This window comes from Carcharodon carcharias, chromosome 21 (assembly GCF_017639515.1).
Source record: "Carcharodon carcharias isolate sCarCar2 chromosome 21, sCarCar2.pri, whole genome shotgun sequence".
Lineage (NCBI taxonomy): Eukaryota > Metazoa > Chordata > Chondrichthyes > Lamniformes > Lamnidae > Carcharodon > Carcharodon carcharias.
The window spans coordinates 86414163-86428010 of record NC_054487.1 but is presented as its reverse complement, the minus strand read 5'-3'; the positions used below and the strand labels follow the sequence as shown (position 1 = coordinate 86428010).

The window sequence follows — 13848 nt, the reverse complement described above, 5'->3', positions numbered from 1 at the left end:
ACTGCCCAGAGGATGGCTACCATCTACAAGGCACAAGTCAGGAGTGTGATGGAATACTCCCCCCTTGCCTGGATAAGTGCAGCTCCTACAACACTGAAGAAGTTTGACACCGTCCAGGACAAAGCAGCCCCACTTGATTGGCACCCCATCCACAAACATTCACTCCCTCCACCACCGATGCATAGTGGCAGCAGTGTGTACCATCTACAAGATGCACTGCAGCAACTCACCAAGGCTTCTTTGACAGCACCTCCCAAGCCCACAACCTCTCCCATCTAGAAGGCCAAGGGTAGGAGATGCATGGGAACGCCACCACCTGGAAGTTCCTCTCCAAACCACTTACAATGCTGACTTGGAAATATATCACCGTTCCTTCACTGTCATTGGGTCAAAATCCTGGAACTCACTTCCTAACAGCACTGTGGGTGTTCCTACAATACATGGACTACAGTGGTTCAGAAAGGCATCTCACCACCACCTTCTCAAGGGCAATTAGGAATAGGCAATAAATGCTGGTCTAGCCAGTGATGCACCCTTCCCATGAGTGAATTTAAAAAAGTAAGGAGACCAAACCTGTGCACAGCTCTCCAAAAGTGCTCTCATTAAGGCTTGTACTGCTGTTGCAACACTTCCCTACACTTATACTCAATTCCTCTTGCAATAAAGGCCAACATTCCCTTTGCTGTCCTAATCGCTTGCTGTACCTGCATATTAACTTTTTGTGATTCATGTACCAAGACTTCTGCGGTCTCTCTCCCATTAAATAATATGCTGCTTTTCTATTCTTCCTGCCTAAGTAAACAAGTTCACATTTTCATACATTATATTCCATCTGCCAAATTTTTGCTCACTAATCTAATATCAATAAATCCCTTTGTAGACTCTTTGTGGCCTCTTGACAACTTACTTTCCTTACTTTGTGTCACCAGCAAATTTAGCTACCATGCATTCGGTGCCTTAATTCACAATGGTTATATATAGTTGAGGCCCCAGCACTGATCCCTGAACACTCCCTGTGGGTGTAAGTTTTAAGGGTCAAGGTTAGGATTTTAAATCGGAGATAGATTTAGTGTTAGGATTGGGATTAGGGTTAGTAAATGGTATTTAATCTCGCTACAGGAATCCCTGAATCATGTCTACACCAGCCCATAACTCTCCATATTATAAAGTTAATCAGAGTACAGCTGTAGCTCAGTGGGTAGCACCCTCACTTCAGAGTCAAACAGTGGTGCATTCAAGTCCTGCTGCTGACATTTTAATGCATAATCTAGGCTGATACTCGTAGTGCAGCACCAACTGAATGCTACACTGTCAGCGGTGCAGTCTTTTGGATGAGCCATTAAATAAAGGCCTATTCTATCCCTTCACATGGATGGAAAGGATCTCACAGCACTATTTCAAGTTCTCCCTGTTGTCCCAACCAATATTATCCCTCAACCAACATCATTAAAAGCAGTAAGATAAAAGCAAAATACTGCGGATGCTGGAAATCTAGAACCAAAATAAAAATACCTGGAAAAACTCAGCAGGTCTGACAGCATCTGAGGAGAGGAATACAGTTAACGTTTCAAGTCCGTATGACTCTTCATTGGAACTAAGGAAATAGAGAAATGCGGTGAAATATAAGCTGGTAGAGGCGGGTGAGACAGGTAGAGCTCGATAGGGGGCCAGTGATAGGTGAAGGCAAAGAAGAGATTGCCAAAGATGTCATAAACAAAAGGACAAAGGGGTGTTGACGGAGGTGATGTTATCTAAGGAATGTGCTAATGGGGACATTAAGGGTAGCAAGCAGGACAAGCTAGTGGCAGATGGCCCTAGTGGGGGTGGGGTGGGGAGGAAGAGGGGAAGGGAGCATCATATCAACAATTTCCAGTTCCCTGGCCCCAACCGCCTCCTCTTCACCATGGACGTCCAATCCCTCTACATCTCCATCCCCCACCGGGATGGTCTGAGGGCTCTCCGCTTCTTCCTCGTACAGAGGCCAGAACAATCCCCATCCACCACTACTCTCCTCCGTCTGGCTGAACTTGTTCTCTCACTGAACAATTTCTCCTTAAACTCGTCTCACTTCCTCCAAATAAAAGCTGTGGCTATGGATACCCGCATGGGCCCCAGCTATGCCTGTCTCTTTATGGGGTATGTGGAACATTCCTTGTTCCAGTCCTACTCAGGGCCCCTCCCACAACTCTTCCACCGGTACATCGATGACTGCTTCGGTGCTGCTTCATGCTCTCGTCTGGATCTGGCAAAACTTATTAATTTTGCTTCCAATTTCCACCCCTCCATCATTTTCACGTGGTCCATCTCTGACACTTTCCTTCCCTTCCTTGACCTCTCAGTCTCAATTTCTGGTGATAGACTGTCCACCATTATTCATTACAAGCCTACCGACTCCCACAGCTACCTCGACTACAGCTTCTCACACCCCGCTTCCTGTAAGGACTCCATCCCATTCTCTCAGTTCCTTCGCCTCCGTCGCATTTGTTCTGATATTGCCACTTTCAAAAATAGTTCCTCTAACGTGTCCTCCTTCTTCCTTAACCGAGGTTTTCCACCCATGGTGGTTGACAGGGCCCTTAACTGAGTCAGGCCCATCTCCCGCGCATCTGCCCTCACACCTTCTCCTCCCTCCCAGAACCATGATAGAGTCCCCCTTGTCCTCACTTATCACCCCACCAGCCTCCACCATTTCCACCAACTCCAGCATGATGCCACCAACAAACACATCTTCCCTTCGCCCCCCCGGCGGCATTCTGCAGGGATCACTCCTTCCGGGACACCCTGGTCCACTCCTCCATCACCCCTTACACCTCAACCCCCTCCCACGACACCTTCCCATGCAACTGCAGAAGGTGCAACACCTGCCCCTTTACTTCCTCTGTCCTCACTGTCCAAGGGCCCAAACACTCCTTTCAGGTGAAGCAGTGCCTCACTTGCACTTCCCTCAATTTAGTCTACTGCATTCGTTGCTCCCAATGCGGTCTCCTCTACATTGGAGAGACCAAACGCAGACTGGGTGACCGCTTTGCGGAACACCTTCAGTCTGTCCACAAGCATGACCCAGACCTCCCTGTCGCTTGCCATTTCAACACTCCACCCTGTTCTCATGCCCACATGTCCGTCCTTGGCTTGCTGCATTGTTCCAGTGAAGCCCAACGCAAACTGGAGGAACAGCACCTCATCTTCCGACTAGGCACTTTACAGCCTTCCGGACTTAATATTGAGTTCAACAATTTCAGATCATGAACTCTCTCCTCCATCCCCAACCACTTTCCGATCCCCTTTTTCCAATAATTTATAATTTTTTAACAAATATATTTTTCTTTTCCCACCTATTTTTAAATTTATTTTGATCTATTGTTTTATCTCCACCTTTTAGCCCATTTCAATCCTGTCCCCCCTTCCCCCCACCCCACCCCCACTAGGGCCATCTGCCACTAGCTTGTCCTGCTTGCTACCCTTAATGTCCCCATTAGCACATTCCTTAGATAATATCACCACCATCAACATCCCTTTGTCATTTTGTCTATGACATCTTTGGCAATCTCTTCTTTGCCTTCACCTACCACTGGCCCTCTATCCAGCGCCACCTGTCCCACTCCCCTCTACCAGCTTATATTTCACCCCATTTCTCTATTTCCTTTGTTCTGATGAAGGGTCATAAGGACTCAAAACGTCAACTGTATTCCTCTCCGCAGATGCTGTCAGACCTGCTGAGTTTTTCCAGCTATTTTTGTTTTTGATCATTAAAAGCAGATTGTCTGGTCAATATCACATTGCTGCTTTATGAGAGCTTGTTGTGCACTTAATGGCTGAATCGCTTCCTACGTTACAACAATGACCACACTGCAAAAGTACTTCATTGGGACACCCTGAGATTGCTAAAGGTGCTATATAAATGCAAGTTGTTTTTTTTTTCTCTCTAGTTGTGTGGGGCGGGGAAGAATGTGCCCACATTCTGTTATTAGCTCCCAGTGGGTGAGGATTCAGACTGAGAGAACGAAGCTGTGAAAAGCATCCTATAAATTTGTAAAAAGTGCACCATTTCTGCACCATGATATTGATGAGCTTTGTGACACTGAGATAAAGTGTAGCAATTTCCCTCCCAGGACCTTGAATCCAGCTGCTATTTTGGAATAAATTCTCAGGGAATAATTCCACTTCCATATATAAAAATATTAACTTAGCTTTATTAGTGACAGCCCAGCTGCGTCAATAGAGGGGAAATCACTGCTCCTGCGGGCTCCTTTTGGATTTATTGTCATGTTGTCATTCATTAGGAGCTGGCCAGATCATCAATACAAATTTCTGTTTGGGAGAATTACAGTGAGACTCTTTTTTTAACAAGTATTTTTTTTTTCAAAGCAACGTATTCATAAGTTGCAGACAGACAGGTGCTGGAGATAACAGAATGAAGCTTTATATTTGCTGGAGATTTATTATTTTTCACAGAGTTGAATTGAAGTCCAAGATGCTGAGAGACGAGTCTTCTTTCCCAAGTTCCCCCTCACCCTGAGGCAGTGCCGAGTTGTTAACTCTGTTTAGACAAGAGCTTAATGAGTGTTGTGAATTCTCATAAATTTAACAGATCTTGGGGCATCTAACCTCATTCAGAGTGACCACAGTGCTGGGTGTTCAGGACAAAGGCATAAAAACTGCTGTTTGACAAACAAGTAGGTCAGTATAAATGGCTAATCAGAAGCTTTGCTCACTGCCCTCTTTTATGGTCTGTTCCTTGGCTGACCTGCTGGTTACCTCCTAACCATCAATGCAGTCAGTATCAGCAAAGTCCACGGAAAAGAATTAAGGTTATAAATGGCTGTGGACAATTAAATTAGTTGGTCTAATTTTAATATTTGTCAGTCCTCATTCACTGTTCCTTTCCTTTCCCTTCCTGTTTAATATTCCCTTATTAGAAGTTATTCGCTGTCTTCATTTTTTAATAGAATTTATACTTGGCTACGTGCTTTTCTGATCCCTTTTACAGAGCCCTGCTCCATCCATCTGCTAAGCAATGGGATTTCTCATAAATTAAAATTGTTTCATTAGACTTTAGAATTAATCACTAATTAGGTTTTGCATTGAGTCACATCTAGTGATGAACTTGTTTAGCAGGTTGATGTGTTCATATGTGTGCATGTGTGTGTGTATGTGTGTGTCTGTGCGCGCGCGCGTGAGTGTCTATCTGTGTGCAGAGTGTTTGAGTGCCTGTGTGTTTGGAATAGAAATGCTATCATGTACTAAAGGTCCTACCTGGCTTGCTGTAGTCATATGACCTCTGCCACGAGGCACAGAGTGGGGCCAGCCATATTACATTCAGTTCTAATAAAGACATTGTACTAGAAGCACTGTGCTCTTTGAGACTGTAACAAAGTATGAGTGCATACACGCATAGGTGTGTGTATATATGCATGAGTGTATGTATCTGTGTGTGTATGGGTGTGTCACTGTGTGCATAGCTGCAATCATGCGTGACTGTATGTGTGTGTGTGTGTGTGTGTGTGCATGCATAAGTGCATGTGTGTTCTGCACATGTGTCTGTGGGCAGAATTTTACATCCCGCGTGTGGGTGCATGCCCGACCTGATCAGGCGAGAGTGTCGCGATGTCATTGCGCACTCGCACGATATTTTGGCTGGCGGGCGAGTGCGAGAATCAGCAGTGCACCCACTGGCAATTAAGAGGTCAAGTATGGCCATTAATGTAGTAATTGACCTGGATTTTTCGCTGCCCTTTCAACGTTAGGGTTGGTGGGTGGGCAAATTGGGCATTCGGACTTTTGAGGAAACCTAATCCAAGGGCGGGATAAGGTTTCCGATATTAACTTTAAAAAAAATGTTTGGGCAGAGTTTTCAATCATCGATATGTTTAGGTGAACGATTCTTATGGGTGGAAATTTTTTCTGGAATTTAATAATGTTTATTTCTGGCTTTAAAATTCTTCAGCTCCTGGAGGCAGCTCTCTGCCTTCAGGGAGCTATCATTGCGCGCTCCCCCACGCCTGCGCTTGCTCTCCTCCCGCTCCCTCCCCGGCAGCGCAGGGCCTTTCAGCACACGTTACACGCTGGCGAACCAGCATGAAATCGTAGTCAGGAGCCGATCGCGGGCAGTGGCCTGTTTCCAGCTGCTCCCAGGCCCCGCCTACCGTGCCCACCCGATGACCTGAAACACCTGCCCTACATGTCCATAACCCACTTATTTTTTAAAGACATTGCAACCAGATACAGCCTTCTCTTATCAAACACAGAGGGGTTAATCTCGATGTGCATCACCTGGCCAGTTATTTGTTGTTCAACTGCACAAAGGAGAGACAAAAGATGATTCCCCGATTAGTGGGAGGTGAAAGGTGATATTACCGGGATCTGTCCTGGGATTGTTCTTGTTCTCTGGATACAGTCCTGGGCACAGAGGGAATAAAATTTGCTGCTGATAACTTAGGTAAAGATTGAGGAAAACTGAAGGGGATTACAGGATGGCACGGGCCGGTGCAGCAAAAGAACATAGCATTACATATAATATACAGCACAGAAACAGGCCATTCAGCCCAAACAGTCCATGCTAGTGTTTATGTTCCACTTGAGCCTCCTCCAATCTTTCCTCATCTAATTCTATCAGCATAACTCTATTCCCTTCTCCCTCATAGGTCTGTCTAGCTTCCCTTTAAATGTATCAATGCTGTTCACCTCAACTGCTCCCTGTGGTAGTGAGTTCCACATTCTCACCATTCTCTAGGTTAAAACTTTGTTCAGAATTCTCTATTGGGTTTCCTGGTGACCATCTTTTATTGATGTATGGAACCAAACTCTAAATGGTAACATCTTTGCTTGAGCTGAAGAAGACGGATCTATGGGTTTATAGACACATTTAATTTTCAATGGAATGATATTCAGTCAGGATCTATAAAGTGTGATCAATCAGGATCTAAAAAGGGTGACTGATGGATCCTAGGTCACTAGTTTAGTTGGACTAATGGATCCAGGTAGCACGTCTGTCTCAGGATGACCGAGTTGGTATCATAGACATAGCAAGATCAGCAGATGGTTCTTATATAGAACACATTCTATTTATTTACAAAGGAACTCAGCAGCTACACTTGTGTACTTACAACTCAAATCCTGTCTCTACATGACAGATTCTTACTCTAGACTACTAACTACTGACTACAGACTACTAAGGTAACTCGCGCTACTCTATCATAAGATCATGTGATCTTCTATTATAACATTCTTCTTAAAGGTATATTGCACATCAGATTACCACATTCCAACTCCTTTACTCAGAAATATATTTTACAGTTACAATTACAATTTTTCTTAAAATAACAAGTTATCTACACAGATAAGTAATTTACAAATTCAGTCTTTCTGCGAGGGGGTGGGGTTTCCTTATGCGTATAGAACGTTTCAGCTCAACAGCTTCAGGTGTTTTGTGAGGAACCTGCTTTTCTGGTGTTGTCTGAACAACAGGTTCTTCGGCAGGTACCTGCAAAACTGTTTCCTCAACTTTTACAGGTACGGCCAATCTTTCAGACACACCTGTACCTCAGTTGAGTTCTTTCAACAGGAGATGTTGACACAGTCATGAACGCTGGAGGAATCATTTCCTGATATCTTTGTTTCTCTCCTCCTTATATGATCTATATGTCTCCATATGACTCGGTCTTCTACTTTCACATGGTAAGAAAGAGATCCAGTGACTGCACTTATTTCACCTGATAACCACTTAGGTCCTTCAGTAAAGTTTTTCACATATACCATCGCTCCTACGGTAAACTTTCTGCCACAACTATGCCAGTCATGTACAATTTTCTGACTTCCCTGACTCTCTTCCACCTTCCTCCCTAAATTTGAAGTTATTAAGTTCAATCTCAGTCTGAGATGGCGATTCATCAACAATTCCGTAGGTGTGACACCTGTTATCGTGTGAGGGGTGGTTCTATAAAGGAAAAGAAAACATGCTAACTTGGTCTCTATGGAGTCTCCATTTAGCTTCTTCATACCATTTTGGAACGTTTGAACTGCTAGCTCAGCCAGTCCATTCGAAGAAGGGTGGTATGGTGAAGTTTTTACATGAGTAATACCGTTAAGGCTGATAAACCATTGAAACTCAACACTTATGAATGCCGTACCATTATCTGATATCACCACTTCTGGTAGTCCGTTGATGGCAAAACTTTGTCGTAGCTTGTCAATTGTAGTGGAAGATGTTGGTGACTTTACTTCATATATGTCCATCCACTTTGAGTGAGCATCAACAATGAGAAACATTGTTCCCTTAAAAGGTCCCGCATGGTCAATATGCTGATCAGCAGATGTTTCTTATGTAAAACACATTGGGCTGAATTTTCCCCCCGTCGGGTGGGTTGTCGGGTCCATGCCGCCATTTTACGTGGGCGGGCCAATTAAGGTGCCTCAGAAGAGATTTGTTTAACTTTTAAACATCTGAATAAAGTAATTAAAAACTTTTAAAACACGTCCCCTCACATGACAGTGTCACATGAGCTGGGACATGTCAATGAATTTTTAAAATAATTTTTATTGAATTTTTAAAGACTTCATGAAACCTCATCCTGCCCGTGGATGAGGTTCCATGATAAATGCAAAGGCCGCCTGGGCTCTTCACCTGCCCAACTACCTTAAGGTTGGACGGGCAGCTCATTTAATTATATCAGTTCATTTTCAACAGGCCTTAACAGGCCTTTGACAGTTCAGCGGGTGTGCAGCCGAGTCGGCTGTGTGCCCGCCAAACTGAAAACCTAAATGATGCGCGGTGATGTCAGAATGCCCGCCCGACATCACCTCGCGTCATTTAACATGTCGTCAAGTGTGCCCGCCCCCACTCGCTGACGGAAAAATTCTCCCCATTCTATTTATTTACAAAGGAACTCAGCAGCTACACTTGCGTACTTACAACTCAAACCCTGTCTCTACATGACAGACTCTTATCCTAGACTATTAACTACTGACTACAGACTACTCAGGTAGCCCATGCTACTCTGTCATTGGATATTAAGATCATGTGATCTTCTATTATAACATTCTTCTTCAAGGTATGTTACACATCAGATTACCACAGTGACCAGTCAGAATCTATAAAAGGTGACCAATCAGCTCAAACAGATCATTATCCATCACTGCATTTATTGGAAATGTAATTAAGGTATTCAAAATCATGAAGGGCTTCGATGGAGTAAATAAGGAGAAACTGTTTCCAGTGGCACAAGGATCAGTAACCAGAGGGATACAAATTAAAGGTAATTGGCAACAGAACCAGATGAGCAGTAAAACATTTCAAGTTGTTGTCATCTGGAATGCACTGGCTGAAAGCAGTGACAGCAGATTCAACAGTAATTTTCAAAAGGGAATTGGATAAATATGTGAAAAGAAAATATTTACATTACAGGGCTATGGGAAGCAGTGGGGAGTGAGACTATTGGATAGCTCTTTCCAGGAACCAGCATAGGCATGATGGACTGAATGGCCTTCCTCCATGCTGCATGATGTCGAATCTACAGTGTACATTTATCATGTACAAGCCCAGACAGCAATAACTACTTGCCTGTAACATAATAAAATGTCCCAGGGTGCTTCACAGGGCATAATAAATCAAGACTTGGCACCAAGTCACATAAGGAGATTTAACAGTAGATCTTCAAAAGCTTGGTCAAAGGGGCAGTTTTTAAGGAGCATCTTTAAGGAGGAAAGTGATGTAGAAAGGTTGAGAAGATTAGGGAAGCAATTACTTCTCTCCTTCAATCTCTCTCTCTCTCTCTCTCTCCCTCTATCTTTTTCAGATGCTGCTTAAAGTCCATCTCTTTGAAAAGGTTTTTCGTTACCTATCCATATACCTCTTCATGTATCTCAGTGTCACTTTTTTGTTTGATGATTGATTCTACAAAGTGCCTTAGGCTGTTTTACTATGTTAAAGATGCTATATAAATGCAAGGCGCTATTGTTGTCAACTCAGCACCACATCCCATCCTATATCATTGTGTCAGCCATGGCTCAGTTGGTAGTGCACTCAACCCTGAGTTAAAAAGTTATGGGTTCAAATCCGACACCAGTGATGAGTACAAAAATATAGTTTGACACTCCGGTGCATTTCTGAGGGAGTCCTCCACTCTCAGAGGGGCCATTGTTTGGATCAGATATTAAACTGTGGCCTGACTGCTCTTTTGGGTGGATATAAAAGATCCCATGGCATAATTTCAAACAGCACTGGAGTTGCCCTCATTGTGCTAGCCAATAGTTATTGCTCAACCAACATCAATAAAACAGGTAATCTGGTCCATATACCATTGCCCTTTAGGGGAGCATGCTGTGTGCAAATTGGCTGCTATGTTCCCTACATTATAACAGTGACTGCAGGTACTTCATTGGTTGCACTTTGGGACATCCTGAGGATGTGAAAGGTGCTACATAAATGCAAGTTTTTTTTGTTATGCTTATTCTTTGTCCTTTTTTTGCACTTTATGAGATTCTTAAGGATAGTATTGTGAAATGACCCTGAAGGATAAAATAGAACCATAGCCCAAAGCACAGTATTAGGATCTTGCACAAAATGGATAAATTATATTTCTGAAGCATGTAATGCTCATGCAATATGGACTTATGCAGGATAACCCCAAAATGGACACGTTATCCTAAACAAAAATGGAGTGGAGGGGTCAGGTGATCTTTTCTTTCCTGCAATTACACATGGAACTACAAGATCCTTTGAGCTAATCTTCATATCTGGACAAGTCTTGACAAAGTCATTAAAATGCAAATGACTTTCTGGACATATCTTTGAGAAGTAATTAAAATGCAAACAACTCTTCCTGTGTTGAAATGCTGCACTTCTCCATCTCATTTATAGACCGGGTTCACAATACTGTCTTTGATTCCAAATTTGAAATCCAGAGAATGGGTGTGAAGAGCTTTATTTATCACAATGGCATATGAATGGGTGATACTCAGACTCCATTTGATAATGGCCTCACCATCAGAAACTATTTGTGAAGACAATGGAAAGAGATGCATTGGTCACATGACAAGAGGAATACTATTAACAAAAAATATTTTATTTCCTTGTTTTTTTCTTTCCTTTTCTCCTTTTTCAGTTCCATGGTTTCCTCGGACAATTCAAGATTTGGACAGATTTGCAAATCAGATCCTGAGCTATGGGTCAGAGCTTGATTCAGATCATCCTGTAAGGACATGATTTCAGGAAAATAAGCCATATTATATTAATGCAAACAAAATATGGTTGGGAGGAGGTTCATGTGGAGTGAGTGCTGCATTGTCAGATGTGCCAGCTTTCAGATGAGACATTAAAGCAAGATTTGTCCTCTCAGGTGGACGCTAAAGATCCCTTGGGACTATTTCAACGAAGAGCAGGGGAGTTCTCCCTGGTGTCCTGGTCAATATTTATGTCTTAATCAACAGCAATTTAAAACAGATTATCTAGTTATTATTTGTGCTGTACCTGGGAGAAAATTGGTCACGCTTTTCCTACATTACAACAGTGACCACACTTCAAAAATGCTTCATTGGTTGTGTGAAGCGTTCTATGAAATCCTGAGGTCACTATATAAAAGAAAGTTCGATCTTTTCTTTCTGTTGCTGCCTATGTTATATTCTATAAGTCACCACATGAGGGAGCAAGCCAATATCCACTCAGAAATTAATATTCCCTTTAAAGATTTTGCAGTGTGAATATCAATTTGTAAAATAATGTATTTATCATCAGTGTGCGTGTGAAACAACCTCACTTAGCACTGACGGACATTACTGAGTTGATGGGGTTGATAGAGAGAAACTGTTTCCTCTGGTGGGGAAATCCAGAACAAGGAGGTATAGCCTTAAATTAGAGCTAGGCTGTTAGGGGTAATGTCAGGAAGCGATTTTTCATACAAGAGATAGTGGAAATCTGAAAGCTCAAACAGAAATATTCAACAATATATATCACTTTTCAGATCCTCAGGGTAATCCCAAAGTGCCTCATAACCAATGAATTACTTTTGAAGTGCATTCGCTACTGTTACAAAGGCAATTGCAACAGCTAATTTTGTGTGCCGCAATTAATACCAATGCAATGAATATTTGCCAGGACACCTCCCCAGCTTTCCTTCGAATAGTGCCAAGGGATCTTTCACACATTAGCTTAATTTTGTTAATAATGTTCTCTGAATGAATTTTATATCTATATCTTTAACACTGATTCTATCCCAGTTAATATTATGGTAATTGAAGTCCCCTACTATTATTGACCTTTTGGTATTTATTAGCAATTTGACTACTTATTTGCTCCTCTATCAGCCTCTGACTCTTTGGGGGTCAATAGTACACTCTCAATGGGGTGATTGCCTTTTTGTTGTTCAGTTCAACTCATATGGCTTCATTTGATGTTCCTAGCATACCACCCCTCCTCACAGCTGTCATTGTTTATTTTACTAATATTGCAACCCCACCCCATCCTTTTCTAACTCCCCCTCTCTATCCCATCTGAAAAACCTGTAAACAGGAATGTTGAGCTGCCATTCCTGCTCTTCTTTAAGCCATGTTTAGTATGGATATTATACTTCCATGTGTCCCAGTGTCCTCAGCTCATCTCACTTACTCACTAGACTCCTTGCATTGAAATATATCTCATTAATCACTGAATGACTCCTTTGTTGTATATTTTCTAGCCTTTTCTTCCTCTGCCTTCCACACTTGCTTACTAATTTTCAGCCCTCCATTTCCAGCTTTGCCTCTGTCCCTTCTGGATCTATTCCCAGATTCTCATCCTCTTGTCAAGCTAGTTTAAATGCTTCCCAGCAGCACTAGCAATAGGTGCTGCCCCCCTGCCACAATATTGGTCCTGGCCCTCTTTCCACTGTGACCCTGCTGTGCTTCAGTTTAAATTCTGGGGCCCTCTTGCATGATGCTCTTTGCTCTTACAACTCTCCAATATATAAACGTATGGATAAGTGAACGTAGAGACACACACACACACACACACACAAAAGCACAGATATGTACAGATACAGCTATAAATTTGTACATACACAGCTACACAGCACACATAAACACACACACACATATAAATAGACACACAAATATAGACACAAATAAACACAGGTATATACATAGATAAAGATATAAATATGTACACACACACGCATTCAGATATAAATGCACTCACGTACAAACACACAAATAAATGCCAATTACAGACAGCTGTAGATTTTGAGATAAGTTGTTTTTCATGATTAAGGTTGTGGAGTTTTGCCAGTGCAGTACAAATTGCTGCTATTAGAGTGTAATTGAGGTAATATAATAAGACATAATTACTCTTCTTAACCAAAATGCATTAGGATTTAAAAAGGGGTACCTTTTTCAGATTGACTATGTTATCATTATGCATTTGCTAAATTAGACAGTGGCTCATCACTCTGATTGTACATCCGGGCCTGGGGCTTAAAATATGTCAATCAAACATGCCACCTCCGTTACTCAACCTCTCAGTGATAGACCGAAAGTCTGAACTTTTCCTCTTGTGTTACACCACAGGGTTTTACAGATTCAGTGTATCGAGCTCGCAGGAAGGAGTTTGCAGACATTGCATACAACTATCGACAGTGAGTACAACAAAAGCCAATGAGACTTCAGCTCTTCACATATACCGAATATAGGGTACATGAAGGGGCTTTAATAGAGCAAATAGAGAGAAACTGTTTCCACTGGCAGGAGTGGACTTGGGGTTTGGTAACCAGTGGACACAGATGGAAGATAATCAGCAAAGGATACGGAGAGGAGATGGGAAGTAACATGCTTTCTTGCACAGCGAGTTGCTGTAATCTGGAAGGCACTGCCTGAAAGGATGGT

General features: G+C 42.5%; 1 protein-coding gene across 1 annotated transcript in view; it reads left to right on the top strand.

Moving 5' to 3' along the window:
• pah (phenylalanine hydroxylase) overlaps positions 1 to 13848 on the top strand; it is an 85598-nt gene that overhangs the window by 38989 nt on the left and 32761 nt on the right. Inside the window, exons 4-5 of the mRNA XM_041215960.1 lie at positions 11100 to 11188; positions 13534 to 13601. Of these exons, the coding sequence (XP_041071894.1) occupies positions 11100 to 11188; positions 13534 to 13601 (157 nt within the window). The remainder of the gene's footprint in view (positions 1 to 11099; positions 11189 to 13533; positions 13602 to 13848) is intronic.